Here is a 26,234-nt window from a genome sequence, read left to right as displayed (position 1 = left end):
AATGGTAGGTCCTGAATGGTGTGCTGGACCTCGGGCGGCAAGGTGGAGGCCTGCAGCCAGGAGATTCTTCTCATGGTCACTCCCGAGGCCAGAGTTCTGGCTCCTGAGTCTGCTGAGTCCAGAGAGGCCTGGAGGGAGGACCGGGAGGCTTTCTTGCCCTCTTCAATAAGGGCTGAGAATTCAGGTCGGGAGTCTGTTGGTACCAGCTCCGTAAACTTTGAGAGTGACACCAAGGTATCGTACGTGTAGCGACCGAGGAGAGCCAGTTGATTGGCAATCCTTAGCTGGAGGCCACCGGCCGAATAGACCTTCCGGCCCAACAGATCCATCCTTCGCGCCTCTTTTGATTTTGGCACTGGAGCTGGTTGCCCATGCCGCTCCCGGTCATTAACGGACTGCACTACTAAGGAGTCCGGAGCTGGGTGCGTGTATAAATACTCATACCCATTCGGTGGAACTGAGTATTTCCTTTCCACCCCTCGAGCGGTGGGAGGGATGGAAGCCGGTGACTGCCACACCGTATTGGCATTTCTTTGTATGGTCCGAATGAAGGGCAAGGCCACCCGCAGCGGGGCCTCAGCTCCAATTATGCTGGTCACCGGGTCATCGTCCTCAACAACCTCCTCAACAGGGAGGTTAATGTTCTGGGCCACCCGTCGAAGCAGGTCCTGGTGGTCCCGGAGGTCAATTGGTGGAGGGCCCGATGCCGATGCCCCCGCCACCGCCTCATCTGGTGAGGAAGACGATGACAGGCCCTGGGTCAGGGCTTCCGGTGGGGGCTCGTCCATGCGCTGCGAGGCCTCCGCGTCTGTGGGATGCTCTCCCACTACAGGTGGCGGCGGTTCCTCCACCAACGGTGATGGAAGAGGTCCACTGACCGTGGCTTCTGGCGCCCTGTGGTCGGAAGTCCTGGGCTGCTGAGTGAAGGGGAACCCTTGAGCCTCGTGATAGGCCCAGGGGGTCCAGAAGCCCCATTGTTGGGGGCCGTGGTCCTGCTCTTGGGGGTCGGCGCGGAGATCGCCCACACTGCCCGCTTGGGAGGAGACTGAAGGCTGGCGGGAAGGCCACGGGGGGGCAGAGGCACTGTGGGACTGTGCCGTCGATGCCGCCGGTCTGTCCCTGGACGGTGCCGGTCGTCGCGGTGCCGGGAGCGAGAACGGGACCATCGACCGTGCCGGTGCCGGGAGGTCGACCGAGATCTCGACTGATGTCGGTGGGAGCGGCTGCGAGATGACCGGTACCGCGAGAGGTACCGGGATCCGGACCTTCGTCGGTACCGATGGTCGGGTGACCGGGACCGGGATCGTCTCCGGGAGTGCGACCGGTACCGTGATGTGGAGCGGTACCGGGACTGCGACTGGCGCCGAGATGGAGAACGGTACTGGGATTGTGACCGGTGCCGGGATCTGGATCGGCGAGAAGGCGAACGTCTCCGGGATCGGGACCGGGACCTGGAATGCCTTCTATCCCATCTGTCAGGGGAAGGAGGCCTCATGATGGCCGGTTTGCCCACTGACTTCACAGCCCGCACCGGCGGTGCCAGGGGCTGGAGACACGGTGGCTCTGTGAGCTCTATCAGCTCTCTCGACGTCGAGAAAGTTTCGGGTGTCGACGGGAGAGGCAGCTCGACCACGGCTTGCACCGGGGAGCAGGGCGGTACCGGACTCAACGGCTCTTGCGGTGCCGGAGTCGACGGTACTGTGCACGGTTTGTGCACCACCACAGTCGGTGCCGGGGGTGCTGGTGGTGGCTGGGCGAGCGGTCCCGGTGCAGGAGGCTTGGGCGCCATCTGCGCCGCCTTATGCTTCCTCACAGGAGAGAGGGAACGGTGCCGGGACGCCGGTGCCGGCTGTTGCTTTTTCAAAGTCTCGGTACCGGACCGGCTCGGGACCGCTGGTGCGCTCCGCACTGAAGAGGACTGCTGAGCTGCTGGTGCCGGCACCGTAGGGCTAAGTGCCGACTCCATCAAGAGCTGCTTTAACTGAAAGTCTCTCTCTTTCTTTGTCCTCGGCTTAAACGACTTGCAAATAGGGCACTTATCTGCACGATGGGACTCTCCTAAGCAGCGCAGGCAGGAGTCGTGAGGGTCTCCAATCGGCATGGGCCGCTGGCAAGCCAAACAGGGCTTAAACCCCGGTGCCTTGGGCATGAGCCCGCACCGGTTCGGGAAAAGAGGGGCTAAGCCCCCCCGATTCCCCTTAATCCACTAACGAACTAACTAAACTAACTATTTTAAATAACTATATACACTAAATACAACAAGAACCAGAGATAAGCTAGGGATGTGGAGGTCAAAGGAGCACTCCACTGTTCCAACGGCCATCACGGGCGGTAAGAAGGAACTGAGGAGCGGATGGGCCGGCTGGGGTATATATCTAGCGCTATAGCGGCGCCACTCCAGGGGGCGCCCAGCCGATCCGCCAGAGTTGCTAGTGTAAAAATCTTCCGAAGAGCCGTGCACGCAGCGCGCGCACACCTAACTGGAATGCATAGGAGCAATCACTCGAAGAAGAACATCCTTTCTATCCCTGCAGTACTTTTAAATTCTACTCAGAAACTAACATATTCTAATGTTAGACAACTTAGTGACAGTATTGCACCACAATAACCAAGGTAGCAAAAGATCCCAACAAGGCTACCAAGAAGCTATATGCCTTTGCCTCTTGGAAAAATCAAGAGAGATGCCCAGATATTCTGAGAGAAGACATGCTGGAGCTAAAGCCATAGACATTCTTAAACCTGGAGAAACATTCTTTTCTGACTCTGTTGTTTGTCATGGGTTGTGTCCATCCAGTGACAGAAAAGCCCTTTCCATTGCTGTGTCTATCTTCAGACTAGCAAATTATGGACCACAATGGGATTATAGTGATTTTTGATAATGAAACTACATCATGTTAACTACATCATCACTGCCTGTGTCATTTTCAAGGCTACCCTAAAGTTGTCTTTGATTAGTATGTTGTCTAGCTAGGGGGGAAAGTGGAATTTCTTTCTCCTGAGAGCCAAAGATATTCTAAAGGATAGAAATAGATTGAAAATGCTTGCTTTTGTAAGCAAAGAAGTAATCAGAAATTTAGTACTCATTGTACCAGATCAGTTAAGGTGATATGGTGGCTATCAGAGCCGATGCTCATTTCTTAATACTGAAGTATGGTTTCTGATATATTTGCTAACCATGCTCATGTCCAGCATGACCCAAACTGCTCCCAACTTTTTTGGGGTATCACAAAGAAAATGGAGCAGGTTTCAAAGAAGCGCTGTTCAGACAGAACTTCTTTGATAGCTCTGATGGCTAAAAGTTGATAGATGGTTTTGAATATAAGATGTTACTCTAAGTTATAGGATGAAAGTGAAAGAAGGATTATCTCCTGGGGAATGCGGGAGAATATTATGGTATAAGTCGACCTAGTGGCATAAAGACGTCCATCCATTGTAATCATCATGCACTGTGTGTAGATGTCCTTCTGTTCTGTGGAGACTACAAGGAAGGGGTCAAAAACCCTGGTGTCAAACAGGGTTTTTGGTGTGTGTGAATGATACAGTGCTTAAATCTCAGTGGCTTCATCTGCCTCTATTGCTACTAATTCATCTTCTTCTCCAGAGGAGGACTGTTCTGTAACATCATTGCCTGACAGTCCCAAATGGATGTACGTTTCATGTGAAAAATCTACTATCTTTGGGGAAATAGTTCTACCAGCACGCGCTTCCCTTTTCCCATGCTCTGTTATTATTTTCCCTGAAATTCTCTTCAAACAGTAACTGTAGGGAAATCTCACAGCTCTGACATTCTGATTGGAATGACTGTCAGACTTTCGTGAGTACAGCCATATCCAATAATATATGGCATATATATTTAGTACAAGATGAGGATAAGGAATTAACATAGTGCATGTCCAATGGCAATTGGGAGTAAACATTTTGATCCACCATGTCCTTTTCAAATAAAGCATCCAAGATAAAATACAGCCAATAAAAAAGTGCAAGTAGGAGGAACAAAATTAGCCATAGAAATTAGAACTGTTCTGTACCTTGGTTGGCGGTAGTCGAATTGTGCAAACCTCTACACTGATGCAAAGTTGGGTCTCTGATACATTGAGGTCCATGACTGAAATAAAATCAAAACCAAAAACACTCTGTATATCTATATAATTGTCTATTAAGTGAAAAGGTAAAGCCAAGATGCTTATTTAAAAAACCAAACACACACAAAAAACAACCCTCCAACCATTATGCTCAGTGTAGCAGTACCAAAAGGTAAGAAGAATTACTCTTCACGTATAAAGAATTATATTTCAATTTTTGTAAATCAAAATAAGCATTGTCTGGCTAATTCCTAATATCAATGACTAAATTTCACTTGTAAAATGTATGTGAACATACATAATTGCACAAAGCTCACAGTTGTATGTCCAAATGGTCACTTGAATGCACAAATACCAATTTGCACAGGCAATTACCTGCTCCTGAAAATATTTTCCAGGTGCAAATTTAAGTGCCAATGTTTTAAAATTTAGTTCTTAAAAATTATATTTGAGGTATAGAAATAAAATAAATATATTTTCTATATATTTATTCATAACATACTAAGGAACAACCCCACTGTGGCCTGATGATTTGAGAACTGTAAATTTAAGGCAGTTAATCATAGTTATTCATTTTACTTTACCCACGTTCATCAAACCTCCATACCACTTGTGCAGTCTGAACTACATTTGCCTAAAATTAACTGTTATAACCAGGTTCTTCCAACCATATATGTCAATCTATGGTCATAGGTTAAGATTAATAGTATAAAAATACTCCTCTCTCTCTTATAGAGGTGCAATTAATTTGAAAAGTGTCCATATAATTTAAAGAAGAATCTGCCAGCAGGTATCATATGATTGAAGTTATTTGTAGATTGCAAAATGAAAAGATATTGGGCTGATATACTAAGACCATAGAAGCTTTAGTACAGTCTAACTAATTTCTAATATACTTACAATATTAACACAGTATTGTACTTACCAACAGCATTTTGCCTTCCCATATGAGACAAAAAATTGCTTCCTTAATAAATAAAATAAGTATGTATTATTTTTATAAAATGTATGCAAAAACCTAGTATACGTTAAGACTTTTATCTCAGAAGTATTTTATGTAGCAGAAATGTATAAAGTGCATAGTTTATTTTGTATGACAGGGTTCCTGTGTAGTTTGTTCCTCTCACAGAAAAGAAAAAAATTGTATCAGTGAAGTTTTCATTGAATTAGAAGTGGCATGTAAATCAACACAGAAATATGCATGAAAGCACAACAACTATATAAATGATGTTTATCTCTCAGTAAGGAATTTGTACACAGAATTGCTTTTCATTAGGTAACAGATAATAATGCAACTTCTACCACCATATGTGTGTGTGTTTAGGGCGGGGGACGGCACTTTGTCTGGATAAGTGGGAAGAAAAGGGTGTGGCTCATTTAAGGTTGTTCCCCTCCTTCAAACTGAGGTGGGTAGGCAAAGGGAGGCATTACCTAAGCTAGGGCTGGCCAGAGGGGGTAAGGTAAGCCACTGTCCTCCTGCAGGGGAGGGAAAAGGTATATATGCTCTATTCTGCCAAACAGAACCCTCTCTCATGGATCAGCAGTTCCCACCCATTGGACAAGTGGAGAACTGGGTTTTTGTGGTCTGTTGTGGGCACTGTGCTAGTTGCCTTTTTCAGGACTGGGAAGGATTTTTTCCCTTATCATCAGATTGGCTGGAATAGTGTGGGATTTTTCACCTTCCACACACCTTCAGGACCTGATTGGGTCAGCCAGAAAGTAAGGTTAAAGTTGTTGCAATGTGGTTGGTAGCAGTGTCCAGTGCAGGTAATTATTCCACAGGGAGTCTGGTTCTCTAATTAACTGGAGTTGGAAGTGGACTTAGGGGAAGGTATCCCCTAAAGAAGTTGGGGAACAGGACTGGGGCTCCTAATGTCTGGTACAGTGAGGAGACAACTCCCTTTCCCCAGCCCCTTAACCCTCATATGAGGGAAAGGTAGTGGGGTCCCAGCAATGGTTGAAATCAAGGTTGGAGGGGTGGGGGCTGATGGCAGCCCTCCACAAACACGTGGAAATGAGTGAGAAAGAATGATAACCTGCACTGTATGAGTTATTGCTGATAATTCCCAGATGAATTAAGTTACTAACGTTGCAGCCTAAAAAGCCACATTACTCACATCTTGTTGTTCTTAAATGTCTGGAACAAAATCCTCAGGCTCAAAAGGAGAGCTGGATAGAAACATTGCTTTGTCTTCTTCCACCAGCCCGAACCAGCTGATAGATTAGAAGCAACCCCAGAGCTACCATGTGTGTTTCACAAGAAAAAGTTTTAGTCTAAGTGATACTATGAAATTAAGAACCAAATAGTGGCCTTGATTCCAATAAGGAGGGGCCACTGACAACGGATGGGTAGAATGTCTCAGAAAGTACCCAGGGGAGTTGCGGGTAAAGGTGCTGGATAGTGCTTTTCATACTGGTTGAAGAAGGGCTAGTGTGTACTTTGTCTCCACTCTCCCTCATACCAACCAGCTGGCCATGCCCCTTGGCCATGGAAAGCTTGTGGAAACATTCTGCTTAGGTCACATGCAGTACACTGTGGAAGGAGGAAAGAGCTGTCCTGAACACTCTTCTTTATTAGCATACCTATACATAACAAGATACAGTGTAACTTTGAAATATAAAATAACTACTGTAGCAATATCATCCTTTGGGCAGATAGGCTATACACCCCAGAACAAACACTAAAAATTTAGTTCAATAAGAGTAAACCAATTTCACGCCATCTGAGGATCTGGCCCGCTGGTTTTAATTCTTTTTCTTGAATACACTGACTTGCTTTTAAATGGATGTAAATCTGTTCTGAAAATAGTCAATGAAGAAAAAATGATTCAAAATAAAATAAAAGATTCTGATGACAGTGAGACTGGAACTAAAACAGAAAAATGGATTTTTATCCTAATTTATACTGTAGAATAAATCCATACAATTTCTGTAAGGGATGAATAGCATGTGGTTGTGTTAGAACCACATCCACTGGTGTCTGGTCTTCTACATTTGCTAATTTGCCACTCTTCTCCCCTTGTTCAGTTAGTAGGGGAAACATTGTTAGGTGGTAAGAATAACAAGATCTAGCCTCATGAAACTTGGTGGAAAGACATGGTCGTAAAGCATGTCACTGTCATCCTATGTAAGTGAAGTGTGCAACTTCTGTGAAACAGAAGTGTTGATTATGAACAGCTGATTTTGAAACCTATTTACTGTATTTTCATAAATTATTTGCTGTACTGCAAAATTTGATTTTGAAATTATTAACTGAATATGCTATGGTCAATTTACATGGTTATTAAATCAATTACACAAAGGGGAGGAGAGAGAGAAAATTTGAATTACTTGCCCTTTTATATTATTCATTAAAAATTGAATTGGGATAAAGAAACAATCATAGAAATACACACAAACAAAAATGTAAAACTAATAATCAAAGACTAGGCAGCATATGCATGGCAAATATAATTAAAAATAATAAAGTACTGAAAGTCAAAGGGACAGGCTCTGACCCAGTTGAGTAAAATACCTTGTACCAACAGATGACCAGCCTTATTCCAGCTGGGGGCAAGTCGGGTTATAAGCGTGTAACAGAGACATGGTTGAAGGATGGCTGGGCCAACTCTCTCTGGAGCCTCAATCTAGTAATATTAACCAAGGGGAAAAAAAGGTTTAAATAATTATATAATAAGTAGATTTTAAAGCAATTAAATCAAGATTTTATAAAAGATAATCATACTGTCATTTTGGGCCAGATCCTGAAAGATGCTGAGCCCCTGTACCCTTTATTTAGTTGGGAACTGCAACAGATTTGAGACCCTTGGGATTTGGCATTTTACTGGACACCAACATTAAGGGTGCATTCTAATGCATTCTGGGTTTTTGGAGGATCAGAAGGTTGTGGGGAAAGCAATGACTGAATGAGTTATATATAGTACTTTTCAATGGATACTGTTTATACCTCATTCCAAACTCTAACCAGTGATTCCCAACATGCACATACATCAAACCCAGCTGCTGGTCTAGCCTGAGATCAAGGATGTTTTTTGATGAGACCACAGGTTTGGTTGATTAAGATAATTGTGTTGACATAATATACCTATATATCAGTAAAGCACGTGACTCAGTCCCACATGACAATCTGTTAAAAATAGCTCTAGACAAAAATCAATGTAGCCTATACTAAACACATTAAAAACTGGTTAGCTGATAGCTCTCAAAGAGGATGTTTCTAGTGAGGTCCTATCTGTTCTCAGTCCAATGCTATTCAATACCTTTATCGATGATCTGGAAGACAATATAAAATAATTTCTAATAAAATGTTCAAATGACACAAAAAATGGTAGAGTGGTAAATAATGATGGGGTCAGACTGATGGAGCAGCGGGGCCTCAGCTCCAATTATGCTGGTCACCGGGTCATCGTCCTTAGCAACCTCCTCAACAGGGAGGTTAATATTCTGGGCCACCCGTCGAAGCAGGTCCTGGTGGGCCCGGAGGTCAATTGGTGGAGGGCCCGATGCCGATGCCCCCGCCACCGCCTCATCTGGTGAGGAAGACGATGACAGGCCCTGGGTCAGGGCTTCCGGTGGGGGCTCGTCCATGCGCTGCGAGGCCTCCGCGTCTGTGGGATGCTCTCCCACTACAGGTGGCGGCGGTTCCTCCACCAACGGTGATGGAAGAGGTCCACTGACCGTGGCTTCTGGCGCCCTGTGGTCGGAAGTCCTGGGCTGCTGAGTGAAGGGGAACCCTTGAGCCTCGTGATAGGCCCAGGGGGTCCAGAAGCCCCATTGTTGGGGGCCGTGGTCCTGCTCTTGGGGTCGGCGCGGAGATCGCCCACACTGCCCGCTTGGGAGGAGACTGAAGGCTGGCGGGAAGGCCACGGGGGGGCAGAGGCACTGTGGGACTGTGCCGTCGATGCCGCCGGTCTGTCCCTGGACGGTGCCGGTCGTCGCGGTGCCGGGAGCGAGAACGGGACCATCGACCGTGCCGGTGCCGGGAGGTCGACCGAGATCTCGACTGATGTCGGTGGGAGCGGCTGCGAGATGACCGGTACCGCGAGAGGTACCGGGATCCGGACCTTCGTCGGTACCGATGGTCGGGTGACCGGGACCGGGATCGTCTCCGGGAGTGCGACCGGTACCGTGATGTGGAGCGGTACCGGGACTGCGACTGGCGCCGAGATGGAGAACGGTACTGGGATTGTGACCGGTGCCGGGATCTGGATCGGCGAGAAGGCGAACGTCTCCGGGATCGGGACCGGGACCTGGAATGCCTTCTATCCCATCTGTCAGGGGAAGGAGGCCTCATGATGGCCGGTTTGCCCACTGACTTCACAGCCCGCACCGGCGGTGCCAGGGGCTGGAGACACGGTGGCTCTGTGAGCTCTATCAGCTCTCTCGACGTCGAGAAAGTTTCGGGTGTCGACGGGAGAGGCAGCTCGACCACGGCTTGCACCGGGGAGCAGGGCGGTACCGGACTCAACGGCTCTTGCGGTGCCGGAGTCGACGGTACTGTGCACGGTTTGTGCACCACCACAGTCGGTGCCGGGGGTGCTGGTGGTGGCTGGGCGAGCGGTCCCGGTGCAGGAGGCTTGGGCGCCATCTGCGCCGCCTTATGCTTCCTCACAGGAGAGAGGGAACGGTGCCGGGACGCCGGTGCCGGCTGTTGCTTTTTCAAAGTCTCGGTACCGGACCGGCTCGGGACCGCTGGTGCGCTCCGCACTGAAGAGGACTGCTGAGCTGCTGGTGCCGGCACCGTAGGGCTAAGTGCCGACTCCATCAAGAGCTGCTTTAACTGAAAGTCTCTCTCTTTCTTTGTCCTCGGCTTAAACGACTTGCAAATAGGGCACTTATCTGCACGATGGGACTCTCCTAAGCAGCGCAGGCAGGAGTCGTGAGGGTCTCCAATCGGCATGGGCCGCTGGCAAGCCAAACAGGGCTTAAACCCCGGTGCCTTGGGCATGAGCCCGCACCGGTTCGGGAAAAGAGGGGCTAAGCCCCCCCGATTCCCCTTAATCCACTAACGAACTAACTAAACTAACTATTTTAAATAACTATATACACTAAATACAACAAGAACCAGAGATAAGCTAGGGATGTGGAGGTCAAAGGAGCACTCCACTGTTCCAACGGCCATCACGGGCGGTAAGAAGGAACTGAGGAGCGGATGGGCCGGCTGGGGTATATATCTAGCGCTATAGCGGCGCCACTCCAGGGGGCGCCCAGCCGATCCGCCAGAGTTGCTAGTGTAAAAATCTTCCGAAGAGCCGTGCACGCAGCGCGCGCACACCTAACTGGAATGCATAGGAGCAATCACTCGAAGAAGAACATCCTTTCTATCCCTGCAGTACTTTTAAATTCTACTCAGAAACTAACATATTCTAATGTTAGACAACTTAGTGACAGTATTGCACCACAATAACCAAGGTAGCAAAAGATCCCAACAAGGGTACCAAGAAGCTATATGCCTTTGCCTCTTGGAAATATCAAGAGAGATGCCCAGATATTCTGAGAGAAGACATGCTGGAGCTAAAGCCATAGACATTCTTAGACCTGGAGAAACATTCTTTTCTGACTCTGTTGTTTGTCATGGGTTGTGTCCATCCAGTGACAGAAAAGCCCTTTCCATTGCTGTGTCTATCTTCAGACTAGCAAATTATGGACCACAATGGGATTATAGTGATTTTTGATAATGAAACTACATCATGTTAACTACATCATCACTGCCTGTGTCATTTTCAAGGCTACCCTAAAGTTGTCTTTGATTAGTATGTTGTCTAGCTAGGGGGGAAAGTGGAATTTCTTTCTCCTGAGAGCCAAAGATATTCTAAAGGATAGAAATAGATTGAAAATGCTTGCTTTTGTAAGCAAAGAAGTAATCAGAAATTTAGTACTCATTGTACCAGATCAGTTAAGGTGATATGGTGGCTATCAGAGCCGATGCTCATTTCTTAATACTGAAGTATGGTTTCTGATATATTTGCTAACCATGCTCATGTCCAGCATGACCCAAACTGCTCCCAACTTTTTTGGGGTATCACAAAGAAAATGGAGCAGGTTTCAAAGAAGCGCTGTTCAGACAGAACTTCTTTGATAGCTCTGATGGCTAAAAGTTGATAGATGGTTTTGAATATAAGATGTTACTCTAAGTTATAGGATGAAAGTGAAAGAAGGATTATCTCCTGGGGAATGCGGGAGAATATTATGGTATAAGTCGACCTAGTGGCATAAAGACGTCCATCCATTGTAATCATCATGCACTGTGTGTAGATGTCCTTCTGTTCTGTGGAGACTACAAGGAAGGGGTCAAAAACCCTGGTGTCAAACAGGGTTTTTGGTGTGTGTGAATGATACAGTGCTTAAATCTCAGTGGCTTCATCTGCCTCTATTGCTACTAATTCATCTTCTTCTCCAGAGGAGGACTGTTCTGTAACATCATTGCCTGACAGTCCCAAATGGATGTACGTTTCATGTGAAAAATCTACTATCTTTGGGGAAATAGTTCTACCAGCACGCGCTTCCCTTTTCCCATGCTCTGTTATTATTTTCCCTGAAATTCTCTTCAAACAGTAACTGTAGGGAAATCTCACAGCTCTGACATTCTGATTGGAATGACTGTCAGACTTTCGTGAGTACAGCCATATCCAATAATATATGGCATATATATTTAGTACAAGATGAGGATAAGGAATTAACATAGTGCATGTCCAATGGCAATTGGGAGTAAACATTTTGATCCACCATGTCCTTTTCAAATAAAGCATCCAAGATAAAATACAGCCAATAAAAAAGTGCAAGTAGGAGGAACAAAATTAGCCATAGAAATTAGAACTGTTCTGTACCTTGGTTGGCGGTAGTCGAATTGTGCAAACCTCTACACTGATGCAAAGTTGGGTCTCTGATACATTGAGGTCCATGACTGAAATAAAATCAAAACCAAAAACACTCTGTATATCTATATAATTGTCTATTAAGTGAAAAGGTAAAGCCAAGATGCTTATTTAAAAAACCAAACACACACAAAAAACAACCCTCCAACCATTATGCTCAGTGTAGCAGTACCAAAAGGTAAGAAGAATTACTCTTCACGTATAAAGAATTATATTTCAATTTTTGTAAATCAAAATAAGCATTGTCTGGCTAATTCCTAATATCAATGACTAAATTTCACTTGTAAAATGTATGTGAACATACATAATTGCACAAAGCTCACAGTTGTATGTCCAAATGGTCACTTGAATGCACAAATACCAATTTGCACAGGCAATTACCTGCTCCTGAAAATATTTTCCAGGTGCAAATTTAAGTGCCAATGTTTTAAAATTTAGTTCTTAAAAATTATATTTGAGGTATAGAAATAAAATAAATATATTTTCTATATATTTATTCATAACATACTAAGGAACAACCCCACTGTGGCCTGATGATTTGAGAACTGTAAATTTAAGGCAGTTAATCATAGTTATTCATTTTACTTTACCCACGTTCATCAAACCTCCATACCACTTGTGCAGTCTGAACTACATTTGCCTAAAATTAACTGTTATAACCAGGTTCTTCCAACCATATATGTCAATCTATGGTCATAGGTTAAGATTAATAGTATAAAAATACTCCTCTCTCTCTTATAGAGGTGCAATTAATTTGAAAAGTGTCCATATAATTTAAAGAAGAATCTGCCAGCAGGTATCATATGATTGAAGTTATTTGTAGATTGCAAAATGAAAAGATATTGGGCTGATATACTAAGACCATAGAAGCTTTAGTACAGTCTAACTAATTTCTAATATACTTACAATATTAACACAGTATTGTACTTACCAACAGCATTTTGCCTTCCCATATGAGACAAAAAATTGCTTCCTTAATAAATAAAATAAGTATGTATTATTTTTATAAAATGTATGCAAAAACCTAGTATACGTTAAGACTTTTATCTCAGAAGTATTTTATGTAGCAGAAATGTATAAAGTGCATAGTTTATTTTGTATGACAGGGTTCCTGTGTAGTTTGTTCCTCTCACAGAAAAGAAAAAAATTGTATCAGTGAAGTTTTCATTGAATTAGAAGTGGCATGTAAATCAACACAGAAATATGCATGAAAGCACAACAACTATATAAATGATGTTTATCTCTCAGTAAGGAATTTGTACACAGAATTGCTTTTCATTAGGTAACAGATAATAATGCAACTTCTACCACCATATGTGTGTGTGTTTGGGCGGGGGACGGCACTTTGTCTGGATACGTGGGAAGAAAAGGGTGTGGCTCATTTAAGGTTGTTCCCCTCCTTCAAACTGAGGTGGGTAGGCAAAGGGAGGCATTACCTAAGCTAGGGCTGGCCAGAGGGGGTAAGGTAAGCCACTGTCCTCCTGCAGGGGAGGGAAAAGGTATATATGCTCTATTCTGCCAAACAGAACCCTCTCTCATGGATCAGCAGTTCCCACCCATTGGACAAGTGGAGAACTGGGTTTTTGTGGTCTGTTGTGGGCACTGTGCTAGTTGCCTTTTTCAGGACTGGGAAGGATTTTTTCCCTTATCATCAGATTGGCTGGAATAGTGTGGGATTTTTCACCTTCCACACACCTTCAGGACCTGATTGGGTCAGCCAGAAAGTAAGGTTAAAGTTGTTGCAATGTGGTTGGTAGCAGTGTCCAGTGCAGGTAATTATTCCACAGGGAGTCTGGTTCTCTAATTAACTGGAGTTGGAAGTGGACTTAGGGGAAGGTATCCCCTAAAGAAGTTGGGGAACAGGACTGGGGCTCCTAATGTCTGGTACAGTGAGGAGACAACTCCCTTTCCCCAGCCCCTTAACCCTCATATGAGGGAAAGGTAGTGGGGTCCCAGCAATGGTTGAAATCAAGGTTGGAGGGGTGGGGGCTGATGGCAGCCCTCCACAAACACGTGGAAATGAGTGAGAAAGAATGATAACCTGCACTGTATGAGTTATTGCTGATAATTCCCAGATGAATTAAGTTACTAAAGTTGCAGCCTAAAAAGCCACATTACTCACATCTTGTTGTTCTTAAATGTCTGGAACAAAATCCTCAGGCTCAAAAGGAGAGCTGGATAGAAACATTGCTTTGTCTTCTTCCACCAACCCAAACCAGCTGATAGATTAGAAGCAACCCCAGAGCTACCATGTGTGTTTCACAAGAAAAAGTTTTAGTCTAAGTGATACTATGAAATTAAGAACCAAATAGTGGCCTTGATTCCAATAAGGAGGGGCCACTGACAACGGATGGGTAGAATGTCTCAGAAAGTACCCAGGGGAGTTGCGGGTAAAGGTGCTGGATAGTGCTTTTCATACTGGTTGAAGAAGGGCTAGTGTGTACTTTGTCTCCACTCTCCCTCATACCAACCAGCTGGCCATGCCCCTTGGCCATGGAAAGCTTGTGGAAACATTCTGCTTAGGTCACATGCAGTACACTGTGGAAGGAGGAAAGAGCTGTCCTGAACACTCTTCTTTATTAGCATACCTATACATAACAAGATACAGTGTAACTTTGAAATATAAAATAACTACTGTAGCAATATCATCCTTTGGGCAGATAGGCTATACACCCCAGAACAAACACTAAAAATTTAGTTCAATAAGAGTAAACCAATTTCACGCCATCTGAGGATCTGGCCCGCTGGTTTTAATTCTTTTTCTTGAATACACTGACTTGCTTTTAAATGGATGTAAATCTGTTCTGAAAATAGTCAATGAAGAAAAAATGATTCAAAATAAAATAAAAGATTCTGATGACAGTGAGACTGGAACTAAAACAGAAAAATGGATTTTTATCCTAATTTATACTGTAGAATAAATCCATACAATTTCTGTAAGGGATGAATAGCATGTGGTTGTGTTAGAACCACATCCACTGGTGTCTGGTCTTCTACATTTGCTAATTTGCCACTCTTCTCCCCTTGTTCAGTTAGTAGGGGAAACATTGTTAGGTGGTAAGAATAACAAGATCTAGCCTCATGAAACTTGGTGGAAAGACATGGTCGTAAAGCATGTCACTGTCATCCTATGTAAGTGAAGTGTGCAACTTCTGTGAAACAGAAGTGTTGATTATGAACAGCTGATTTTGAAACCTATTTACTGTATTTTCATAAATTATTTGCTGTACTGCAAAATTTGATTTTGAAATTATTAACTGAATATGCTATGGTCAATTTACATGGTTATTAAATCAATTACACAAAGGGGAGGAGAGAGAGAAAATTTGAATTACTTGCCCTTTTATATTATTCATTAAAAATTGAATTGAGATAAAGAAACAATCATAGAAATACACACAAACAAAAATGTAAAACTAATAATCAAAGACTAGGCAGCATATGCATGGCAAATATAATTAAAAATAATAAAGTACTGAAAGTCAAAGGGACAGGCTCTGACCCAGTTGAGTAAAATACCTTGTACCAACAGATGACCAGCCTTATTCCAGCTGGGGGCAAGTCGGGTTATAAGCGTGTAACAGAGACATGGTTGAAGGATGGCTGGGCCAACTCTCTCTGGAGCCTCAATCTAGTAATATTAACCAAGGGGAAAAAAAGGTTTAAATAATTATATAATAAGTAGATTTTAAAGCAATTAAATCAAGATTTTATAAAAGATAATCATACTGTCATTTTGGGCCAGATCCTGAAAGATGCTGAGCCCCTGTACCCTTTATTTAGTTGGGAACTGCAACAGATTTGAGACCCTTGGGATTTGGCATTTTACTGGACACCAACATTAAGGGTGCATTCTAATGCATTCTGGGTTTTTGGAGGATCAGAAGGTTGTGGGGAAAGCAATGACTGAATGAGTTATATATAGTACTTTTCAATGGATACTGTTTATACCTCATTCCAAACTCTAACCAGTGATTCCCAACATGCACATACATCAAACCCAGCTGCTGGTCTAGCCTGAGATCAAGGATGTTTTTTGATGAGACCACAGGTTTGGTTGATTAAGATAATTGTGTTGACATAATATACCTATATATCAGTAAAGCACGTGACTCAGTCCCACATGACAATCTGTTAAAAATAGCTCTAGACAAAAATCAATGTAGCCTATACTAAACACATTAAAAACTGGTTAGCTGATAGCTCTCAAAGAGGATGTTTCTAGTGAGGTCCTATCTGTTCTCAGTCCAATGCTATTCAATACCTTTATCGATGATCTGGAAGACAATATAAAATAATTTCTAATAAAATGTTCAAATGACACAAAAAATGGTAGAGTGGTAAATAATGATGGGGTCAGATTAGTTATACAATTTGACATAGATCACTTAGCCCTGGTCTACACTATGAGTTTAGGTCGAATTTAGCAGCGTTAGATCGATTTAACCCTGCACCCATCCACACAATGAAGCCATTTTTGTCGACTTAAAGGGCTCTTAAAATCGATTTCTGTACTCCTCCCCAACGAGGGGATTAGCGCTGAAATCAACCCTACTGGGTTGAATTTGGAGTAGTGTGGATGCAATTTGACGGTATTGGCCATCCCAGAGTGCTCCATTGTGACTGGTCTGGACAGCACTCTCAACTCAGATACATTGGCCAGGTTGACAGGAAAAGCCCCACAAACTTTTGAGTTTCATTTCCTGTTTGGCCAGCGTGGTGAGCTGATCAGCACAGGTGACCATGCAGTCCCAGAATCACAAAAGAGCTCCAGCATGGACCGAACAGGAGGTACTGCATCTGATCGCTGTATGGGGAGACGAATCCGTGCTATCCAAACTCTGTTCCAAAAGACAAAATGCTGGAAACTAGTTTTCAAAGCTTCTCTGATGCACAGCTCTTCTATGCTCTTCTAATCGCCCTGGTGTCTGGCTGCGCATAATCAGCGGCCAGGCGATTTGCCTCAACCTCCCACCCTGCCATAAATGTCTCCCCCTTACTCTCACAGATATTGTGGAGCAATATCTCCAAGGGCATGAAGGACAGAGGTTATAACAGGGACCTGCAGCAGTGCCGCGTGAAACTTAAGGAGCTCAGGCAAGCCTACCAAAGAACCAGAGAGGCAAATGGCCGCTCCAGGTGAGAGCCCCAGACATGCCACTTCTATGATGAGCTGCATGCCAATCTGGGGGTGCCCCTACAACTACCCCACCCCTGTGCTTCCCACCCCTCCCGGGCTACCTTGGCAGTTACCCCCCACCCATTGGTGTGACGAATTATTAAAGAATGCATGAAACAACAATGACTTTATTGCCTCTGCAAGCAGTGATCAAAGGGGGGAGAGGAGGGCGGTTGGCTTACAGGGAAGTAGAGTGAAATAAGGGGGCGGGTTTTCATCAAGGAGAAACAAACAGAACTTTCACACCGTAGCCTGGCCAGTCATGAAACTGGTTTCCAAAGCTTCTCTGATGCGCAGCGTGCCCTGCTGTGCTCTTCTAACTGCCCTGGTGTCTGGCTGTGCGTAATCAGCGGCCAGGCGATTTGCCTCAACCTCCCACCCTGCCATAAATGTCTCCCCCTTACTCTCACAGATATTGTGGAGCACACAGCAAGCAGTAATAACGATGGGAATATTGGTTTCACTGAGGTCTAACCGAGTCAGTAAACTGCGCCAGCGAGCTTTTAAACATCCAAAGGCACATTCTACCACCATTCTGCACTTGCTCAGCCTATCGTTGAACTGCTCCTTACTAATGTCCACGCTTCATGAGCCATGGGAGCAAGGGGTAGGGTGGGGTAGGTGCAACCGTGCGGTGCTGCCGACTGGGAGAGCAGCCTGAGGCAGAAGCCTCCAGCTGGCATGATATTCCAGGCAGGATTGAATCTCCATTAGACGAAACTTAAAGAAGACAATGACGTAGAGTCATTCCCATTTTTGTACAGGCGCCCCCGACCAACCTCACCGAGTTCAACCAGGAGCACCCATGGGACGATGATGACGGTTAGCAGTCATATTACACCATCTGCCATTCGCAAGGCAAGGCAAGGGGATGCTGCTACGTAGCACAGCAGTACCGCATCTGCCAGCAGCACCCAGGAGACATACGCTGACAGTGAGCTGAGCGGGCTCCATGCTTGCCGTGGTATGTCGTCTGCACGGGTAACCCAGGAAAAAAGGCGAGAAATGATTTTTTTGCCATTGCTTTCACGGAGGGAGGGAGAGAGGGGGGCTTGACAACATGTACACAGAACCACCCACGACAATGTTTTTGCCCCATCAGGCATTGGGAGCTCAACCCAGAACTCCAATGGGGGGTGGAGACTGTGGGAACTGTGGGATAGTTACCACAGTGCAACGCTCTAAAAGTCGACGCTAGCCTCAGTACTGTGGATGCACACTGCCGACTTAATGCGCTTAGTGGGGACACACACAATCGACTGTATCAAATCCAATTTCTAAAAAATTGACTTCTATTAAATCGACCTAATTTCGTAGTGTAGACATACCCTTAGTAAGGCGGGCTCATCTGAACAAAAGGTCTTTTTATACAGTCAAATGCAAGGTCATACATCTAGCAACAAAGAAAGGTAGGCCACTATGAAGATGCAAATGCATGATTACAAACTGGTTTTGATTATAACTACTGGCTTCATACTTAGCAGTTTCTGAAAGTCCACACTCAGCCATACAAATGCAAATGTTGTATCACAGGCAACGTAGCACAACAGAATCATAATATACATTGCAAACAAAACAAAAACAGGTCACGGACAGGGCTTCACAAAGTTTTCTATACTTTGCATTATTTGGTACTGTAAGTCAATCCTATAATACACAGCATACGCATTTTGTGCAAAATTTAAGTAGGGGGGAGATTTTCTGTTGGAATGGGAATTGCAAGCACTATGAAAAACATCAGTTTTTATTACTGGGATCACAAGTACTGGCAACAATGAATAAGTGTAACAGTGTGAAGAATCACTTACTGTAGCTCCATGTTTCTCTACATAAGCCTGACATTTTCCTGTTTTGTAAAAAGATATCTAAACAAAAACAAAAAAGAATTATCTGAACCTTTTGAACTTAAAAGGAGTATTCAACAATTACTTGTGCAGCCTTACCACATTCTGTACTAACCATTCTTCCAGAGCCAAGTCATTGATATCTACCTGTCTTAATTTGTTGTTATTATTGGTGGGGGTTTTGTATTATTATACAGCCTAGAAGCCCTAGTCATGGACCAGGCCCCACTATGGCAGAAATTTCTAATAAAATTGCTTTGAAACTACCAACTGTCCTGAAGTGGGCTGGTGACTGAAAAGATCCATAATGGACACAGGATGGCTGCTGTTGGTCTTTTCCCTGTCTGATAACTCTGTTCTCAAGGTCAGCGGGGAAGAGCTATTTTTCTTTGTCCCTAACCAATGACCAACATAAAATATTTAATTAATGCAGTTGGATGAAAATGTCTTCAGACAGGGCTGACTCTAGATTTTTGTACAGCTCTGTGCAACTCATGACATGCAGGGTCCCATTATATTCCCCCTACCACAGTTTCTGAGGCTCTTGCTCATGATGCTGGGGAAGGAGGAGAGGATATTTTTAAGTGACAGATGTAAACTGGTATTTATATAGGAAAAATACATGATTTAAATTACATGGAAAAGTTTTCAGCTATGTCCATTTGAATTTTTGCTGTTTAGGAGCAACAATCATATGTTTTATTAGATTTTGTATATTCATCTTGATATGAGAGTTTTTTTATACATTAAAAAATGAATACATAAATTAAATAAAGTCATTTTTCAGTGTTAGACTTCAGGCCTGGCCCAACAGCATCTTTTTTTTATAAGAACTATCTCATTAATATGTGAAGTGAATGATAGTTTAAAAACACCAGGCACAATATTTTAAAAATACATAAAATATATAGTAGTATATAACATTAAATAATTGTGTAATTTAGTTTACAGTGAAAGTTAAGAGATTGCCCTTATTATGTAAAAGACATTCCCAAAGCATCACCAAACATTTTGGGTAAAATCCTGGACCTACTGAAGTCAACAGTTTTACCATTGACTTCAGTAGGGCCAGGATTTCACTCCTCCTCAATGCTTAAGGCACATTTCACTGTACTTCTCTTTATGAAGTGAAGATACACATTACTCACCACTGTCCTTTCAAAGGGCCATTTCTTCCATGGAAGAAATAATATGCCACATACATTATTGGTGTTAATTTACGTATTTTGCATTAACAACAATTTATATGTAAATGATATCAATTTACTTATAGTAGTTCTGCTAACAAAACGAGCTGGAATATACAGATAGAAATACTGTAAGTATCAGAGATTTTATTACTGACCGCCATTACAACTGAAATTTGATTCAGTGTTCCAGGGACAGGTGAGGAAAGGACGTCTTGATGAAGAAATAACAATTGCCTACAAAGATAAAACTTTTCAAAATTAATTCTGAACTGAATTTCCTCTAAATTGGGATTGACATCTCAGCATTAGGTTACCTTTATTTTAGTTATATTTTTCTAAAGCTTAACTACATTTTCCAGTAGTTCAGTGGAAAGTGTTGGATAGCTCAAGTTACTGATTCACATCCCACCCAGACTGGTCAGTCACAAAGTTATTTGATAATTGTTTGGAGACCTTTGTGAGAAGAAACAAAATCCACATTCAGAATTGGCACTCACTCTCTCCCAGAAGGTGGGAAGGTAAATGTGAAACAAAACAAGAGTAGGTAGGCATGGTAACTGGAGTATGTTGGGAATGTGAGTGTGTTTTTTGGGAGAGAACTACCACTTTATTCCTCAACTCAACCTCTGTAAAACACTGTAATATCTCAGGTGATACATTCAAAGAGTTACAGCTTTGCATAGGACTATGGACTAACTTTTATTCTTTTTATTCTGTTTTATTCTTTTATAATCATTTATTATTCCCTTACTAATTCAGTGGTCCACTCATAACAAGTGACTTAAAACTGAACACCTTTACAAGCTATAAAGGATTTTGTTGCCTTTTTTTTTTTAAACAATTGTCATGTACCTTACCAGAACTGGCACAGGGGCAAAAAATGTATTCTTTAATAAGTATGTCATAACTGCTAGGAACTTTACTGATCTTGTTACAGTTAACTACTAATGAAATACTTTAACAAAAAATAAAATAAAATAACTTCTGAGAATGCCAATCCTTATTTGCCTTTACCTGCAAATCTTCATCTGTGTATTCCTAATCTCATTTTCTGCCAATTTAGAACTCAGTGTAACCTTAACGGCACAGAGTTTTTGTAACTCAGGCAGACTGACGAAGAACAGCGACTGGTGTCTTGTGTCATTCATCTTATTTTGTTAACTGTCCCAGCTCAGCAGCTTAGTCTTTAATAAAAGAAAAATAGGACTTCATTATCAAAAAGAGGAGCTATTATTAGGATATTGTGTAATTATGAAATAATGCAGATGTAAGCAGTATCAGAATGAGCTCTACCCTGACATCTGGTGGTGAGTTGTGGAAAAGGACTTCAGGAGCTGATCTCATTTGTATGGGCACACCTACCCCACCTTGCATGATGGGGCTGTTTGCCCAAAAGGTCACTTTGGCTGCTGTGGGATCCCCAGTCTCTGTGTTATTGGGGCAGGAGTAAAAAAGTGTATTATCCTGGTTATGTGAATCAAGGACAGTAGAACTGTACTTGGTATTTTATGATGGCGAGACTCGGCCTCAACTGAGCCAAACTTACTTGGTGGTGGGTCTTTTGCTCATGCTTCATATTATAAATCCTGTTTGCGGTGTTTTCCCAACATAATGCTACGTTGTTTCCCTCCTTTATTAAAAGGCTTTTGCTACACTCAGACTCTGTACTTGCAAGAGGGGAAGTATTGCCTCTTAGAGGCACCCAGGGGAGTGGTATGCAATTGTCCCAGGGCACTGGGTGGGGGCTAGAGCCGGTTTTGCGTTGTGTTATTGAAACGGAACCCCTAGATACTGATACTTGTTGCTGCCAACTCTGACGGGCAGAAGGGTTACACAAACAAATTCATCAATACAACTATATTCCTATTAACATTAGGTGGGAGTTTATAACATATAATAGTTTAGTCAACTTGGACAACTTATCACATTTCATGCATTTTATAACACAGTAAGCATAAACCTCACAGACGATGTTAAAACAATGTTATGGGCCCATCTTATGTTCACAAAAGCAAGAAGCCTCAGAGTTAAGGCAAGAATGACATTGTCCTTAAATTACTCTGTTGTGTCAACATTTTAGACCAATCAAGCCCCTGTGATCCATGAGTGAAGACCTCTCTCTGTCAGGATCTTCCCATCCTGCATGGAAAGGGGAGTCATTTGCCTCTGCACTGTACTCTTTTTTCTTACCCCAGAATCCCAGTAGGGATCTGAGTCAAGCAATGGTAATAGGCAGGCTGAGGAAGAGATTGCAAGCCACACAACTAGACGCACATAAAGATTCCTCCTCACGCACCGTGCTGGAAATGTAATATATCCTAGGGGCTTTATTACATTTCTGTGTCCTCCAGCAAAGTTGGTCCCCCTTTTCAAACTATAGGGGAATATTATATTCTATCTAGTTTCTTATACCATGTTCATCAAGTACCTGAGCATTTTCTAGTACATTCAGCATCTGTCACATATTATTTGTTTCCATCCTCTACCCAGAAGGAGAAGTATGCACAGTGCAGTGTTTTGTTTTGGTAGGGATTTTTTTTAATATACATGCAGCTATGTTTATGTTACAGAAGGCACGATCAATAAAGTGTGCCCTGCACAAGGAATGGAAGGTGGTGAGATTTGTGATGATCATTAGGAATTTATTCCACAGTCTCACATTACTCCTGAGAGAGCTATGTCTCTGGCAAAGATGAGTTTTATCCTTATTATATTGCTGCTAAAAGACACATGCAGCTGGAGTTTCTTAAGCGCTGAAGGCCAATATTAAAGCAAGGAGATCCATGCTGAGAATTCCTCCTCTTCAGCTCCCTTGTGCCAGTTTTCCCATAGGAATGGATGATTAGGAATATTAGCCTCAGCTGGTATACACTATCACTGGTTTCACTAAAATCAATGAAAGCTATAACAATGTACATTATATGAAGATTTGCCCTTATGCCTTTAATTATTGCACTGCAGACCAGATAAAGTCTGAAGGCTGTTTGGAACTAGAACACTTATGACACAAAAAGTTAATGAACAGCTATTTCACTGCTCAAAGAAAACGTATTCAGTTAACAGAAATATTACAGAAAAAAGAAATAGTTAACTAAGAAAGACTACTTATATCCAACCCCTCCTCCAGGTATTGCCTGATAATTATAGCTGTCCTCATACTTGCCTCCCACTCCCCAAATGATCATGAAGGATGAAATGGCTTTATCAGAGCAGAAGAAATAGTAACAATAATAATGCAAGTCCCGTGTTAAAATTCTGCAAAGTTACAATTCATCTGAAAAGATTTGTAAATTATGACTTTAAGAAATCTGGACAAACATTTATTAAGGAATAAATGTTACAGATTAATGTTACATTTGTAATTTTACTCTAATGTATACCTTGCTTAAAATCCAACCACATTTATCTAAAAAGAGTTTAAGTATGATTAAATCTGTGGCCCAAAAACTGAGAGACCAGCAGTTTATCAATTAAATAATCCCATGCAAATAACATGCAGGGTAAGATGTGGAGCTACACATCATACAATCTCAACCAGACTGAAAGCTGAAACTAAGGGCACATCTAAATTGTCCTGAAGTTTGGATTACAGGGGTCTGAATAGGAGTGTGCACCAAATGCTGTGCTGTAGCTCCCACAAGTGGATGCTGCAAGTCTGAACTAACAGTTTCTTTGAAGCTGTTTGAAGAGGATTACATTCATGTGTAGCAGCAACCTTTTAGTTTGTGCCCATAGTGTCCACATGCAGGAATTACAACACAGCACTTTGGTGTGAAATGCTAGTCACACTCCCATAGTGCGAACTGCAGGGTAGAGTAGACAAGACCTCAGCAGAGTCACACATGAGCTGAATAAGTAAACAGTATTGCCAACCCAAGTGTTCAAAAATCAGAAGAAGAGGGATCCCAGGCTGGTGGACGCACTCACAAGGTCCCTTCTCTTTTTCCCTACTTCCCCATCAGTGGACCAAAGAGCCAAAACAATTTCAGATAGGAAAAACCAAGTTTGGTCACATAGTCACCCTGATACTCAGTTTTCTGTTTTATGCAAAGTGATGTCAGTATGAAAACTGCACTTTAAGTCTTAGAAGATGATTTGTGGTTGAACATTTTAATAGAACTTACCCTACTGGATCAGACCAGTGGCCCAGCTAGTCCAGTAATCTGTCTCTCTTGGTATCAAATACTTCAAAGAAAGGTACAGGTAACCCCATACTAGACAATTATGGTATATCTTGCCAATAGAGATTTTTTTTCCAATCCCCTGTCAGTTAGTGGTTGGATCACAGTAAAAAAAAAAGTACCCTAATATAACTGCAGGTAGCCACATAATCCATATAAATACCAAATATGAAGAGAAGCACGGTCCAATAGGCCAACCCCACAAACTGCAGATAAGACACACTCCCTACCCTCCCCCGCAACACTCACTTGTTCATGAGTCACTTGCAAAGAGGAAAGCTCTGCCCCACTGGACCTCCAACGTGGCACAGGCTGTTTACAGACTGTCAGCAGGGTTCAGTGATGGAAGGCAGGTTGCGGATGCCCTTCAAATAAATACAGTTCAAACAACTGTTTAGTTTGCCCCAACTATATGATTTCACACCATCTATTTCTTTCCCCAGATCCTCCTACATTGGAGAAAACTGCCCCTAGCTGGCCACCGCCCAGAGCAACCTCCAGCCCACAGGAGCAGCGTTTGGGACGCTTTGCTTTGGATTTAGAGCATGAGGAATGGGGATGGGGGCGGGGGGGGCTGCTGAGAGATTTATCAGATCGCTATTGAGCCTCCTCTTTCTGCACAATGTGGGTGGGGTTAGCTCTGTGGAGTACTTTATTCCCGCAATAAAGCTGAGGGGCTGAGGTAGGCAAAGGGGAGTAGGACCAAGCCCGCGCCCATGCCCGGGAGTGACAAGTGAATGGCGGGGTGGGGTGTCAAATGGCGGGGCAGGGACGGAACCAGGCCAGGGCTGCCCCGCCTGGACCCGGCCTCTCCCCGCCTCAGCACGGCGCTCTCACGGGAGGGGGCGACTCGGCGTGCAAACCGCGCGCTGCCCCCTCAACTCGCTTCACGCCTTTCCTCCCGCGGCCACCTGCCGCCTTCAGCTCGCGCGGCTCGGAGCAGGTGCGCGAGGCGGCTGCGCACGCGGGCGCCGGCAGCCCATCTTGCGCTGGCAGCTAAGCAGCATCTAGGGTGTGGCTGCGAGAGACGCAGGGGTGTTGGCACGAGCCGCTGAGATCCCTCCCTATGCAAAGCATATACCTAATGGGGAGCTGTACAGGGGAGTCCAAACATGCGCCGCAGATGTAGCCCAGCACATGACGAGAACACCAGCCTCCTGCAGACCCTGCGTGCTAACAGCAAGTTGCTGCAGGTGTCACCTGGCTCCCCAGATGATTGTAGTGGCGCTTACGAAGCTCCGCCTCGCCGCTCTCCCGCCAAGATTTCAGCTTCCCCTCTCCTCGCCCAAGGCCAGGTATCAGGACAGCAGAGACCACACAGCGCCCCGACAGGCCAAGCCGTCCTATGCCACACGGCATGTCTGGCAGGAGAGAAGTCACATTAAAGCCCCTCTCTCCCCCCGAAACAGGGGCGGCTCTAGGAATTTCGCTGCCCCAAGCAGGGCGGCACGACACGGGGGGCGCTCTGGCGGTCGCCGGTCCTGCAGACGTGCCTGCGGAGGGTCTGCTGGTCCCGCGGCTCCAGTGGAGCATCCGCAGGCATGCCTGCGGGAGGTCCACTGGAGCCGCGGGACCAGTGGACCCAGTGGTGAGCTGCAGCCGGTTCGCGCGAACCGGTTGTTAAATTTAGAAGCCCGCTTAGAACCGGTTGTTCCTGGAGGGACAACTAGTTCCAAAAGGGCTTTTAAATTTAACTAAAGCTCTAGCAGCCCCTTACCCTTCCCCCAGCCCCCGCTCACCTCACTCCGCCTCCTCTGCTGAAGTTCCTCCGGCTTCTCCTCCCCCTCCCCAGCTTCCCGCGAATCAGCTGTTCGCGCGGGAAGCCTGGGAGGGCTGAGAAGGAAGCAACGGCTTTCACGAGGTGAGCTGGGGCCGGGGGGAGGG

At 44.2% G+C, this 26,234-nt stretch overlaps 1 protein-coding gene across 1 annotated transcript in view; it reads right to left on the bottom strand.

Annotated features, from left to right (window-relative positions):
* The window catches only part of C2H18orf63 (chromosome 2 C18orf63 homolog), a 71,205-nt gene extending 45,896 nt beyond the window's left edge, over window positions 1-25,309 (bottom strand). The window contains exons 1-8 of the mRNA XM_045002838.1: window positions 25,188-25,309; window positions 24,600-24,715; window positions 21,184-21,353; window positions 20,325-20,403; window positions 18,944-19,000; window positions 15,476-15,587; window positions 12,888-12,929; window positions 11,909-11,985 (exon numbers count right to left, since the gene is read on the bottom strand). Of these exons, the coding sequence (XP_044858773.1) occupies window positions 11,909-11,985; window positions 12,888-12,929; window positions 15,476-15,587; window positions 18,944-19,000; window positions 20,325-20,403; window positions 21,184-21,317 (501 nt within the window). The 5' untranslated portion in view covers window positions 21,318-21,353; window positions 24,600-24,715; window positions 25,188-25,309. The remainder of the gene's footprint in view (window positions 1-11,908; window positions 11,986-12,887; window positions 12,930-15,475; window positions 15,588-18,943; window positions 19,001-20,324; window positions 20,404-21,183; window positions 21,354-24,599; window positions 24,716-25,187) is intronic.
* Between the last annotated feature and the right edge of the window lie 925 nt (window positions 25,310-26,234).

This window comes from Mauremys mutica, chromosome 2 (genome assembly GCF_020497125.1).
Source record: "Mauremys mutica isolate MM-2020 ecotype Southern chromosome 2, ASM2049712v1, whole genome shotgun sequence".
NCBI classification, from domain to species: Eukaryota; Metazoa; Chordata; order Testudines; family Geoemydidae; genus Mauremys; species Mauremys mutica.
Note: the sequence above shows the minus strand (reverse complement) of the source record. Positions and strands in the feature narration are given on the sequence as shown.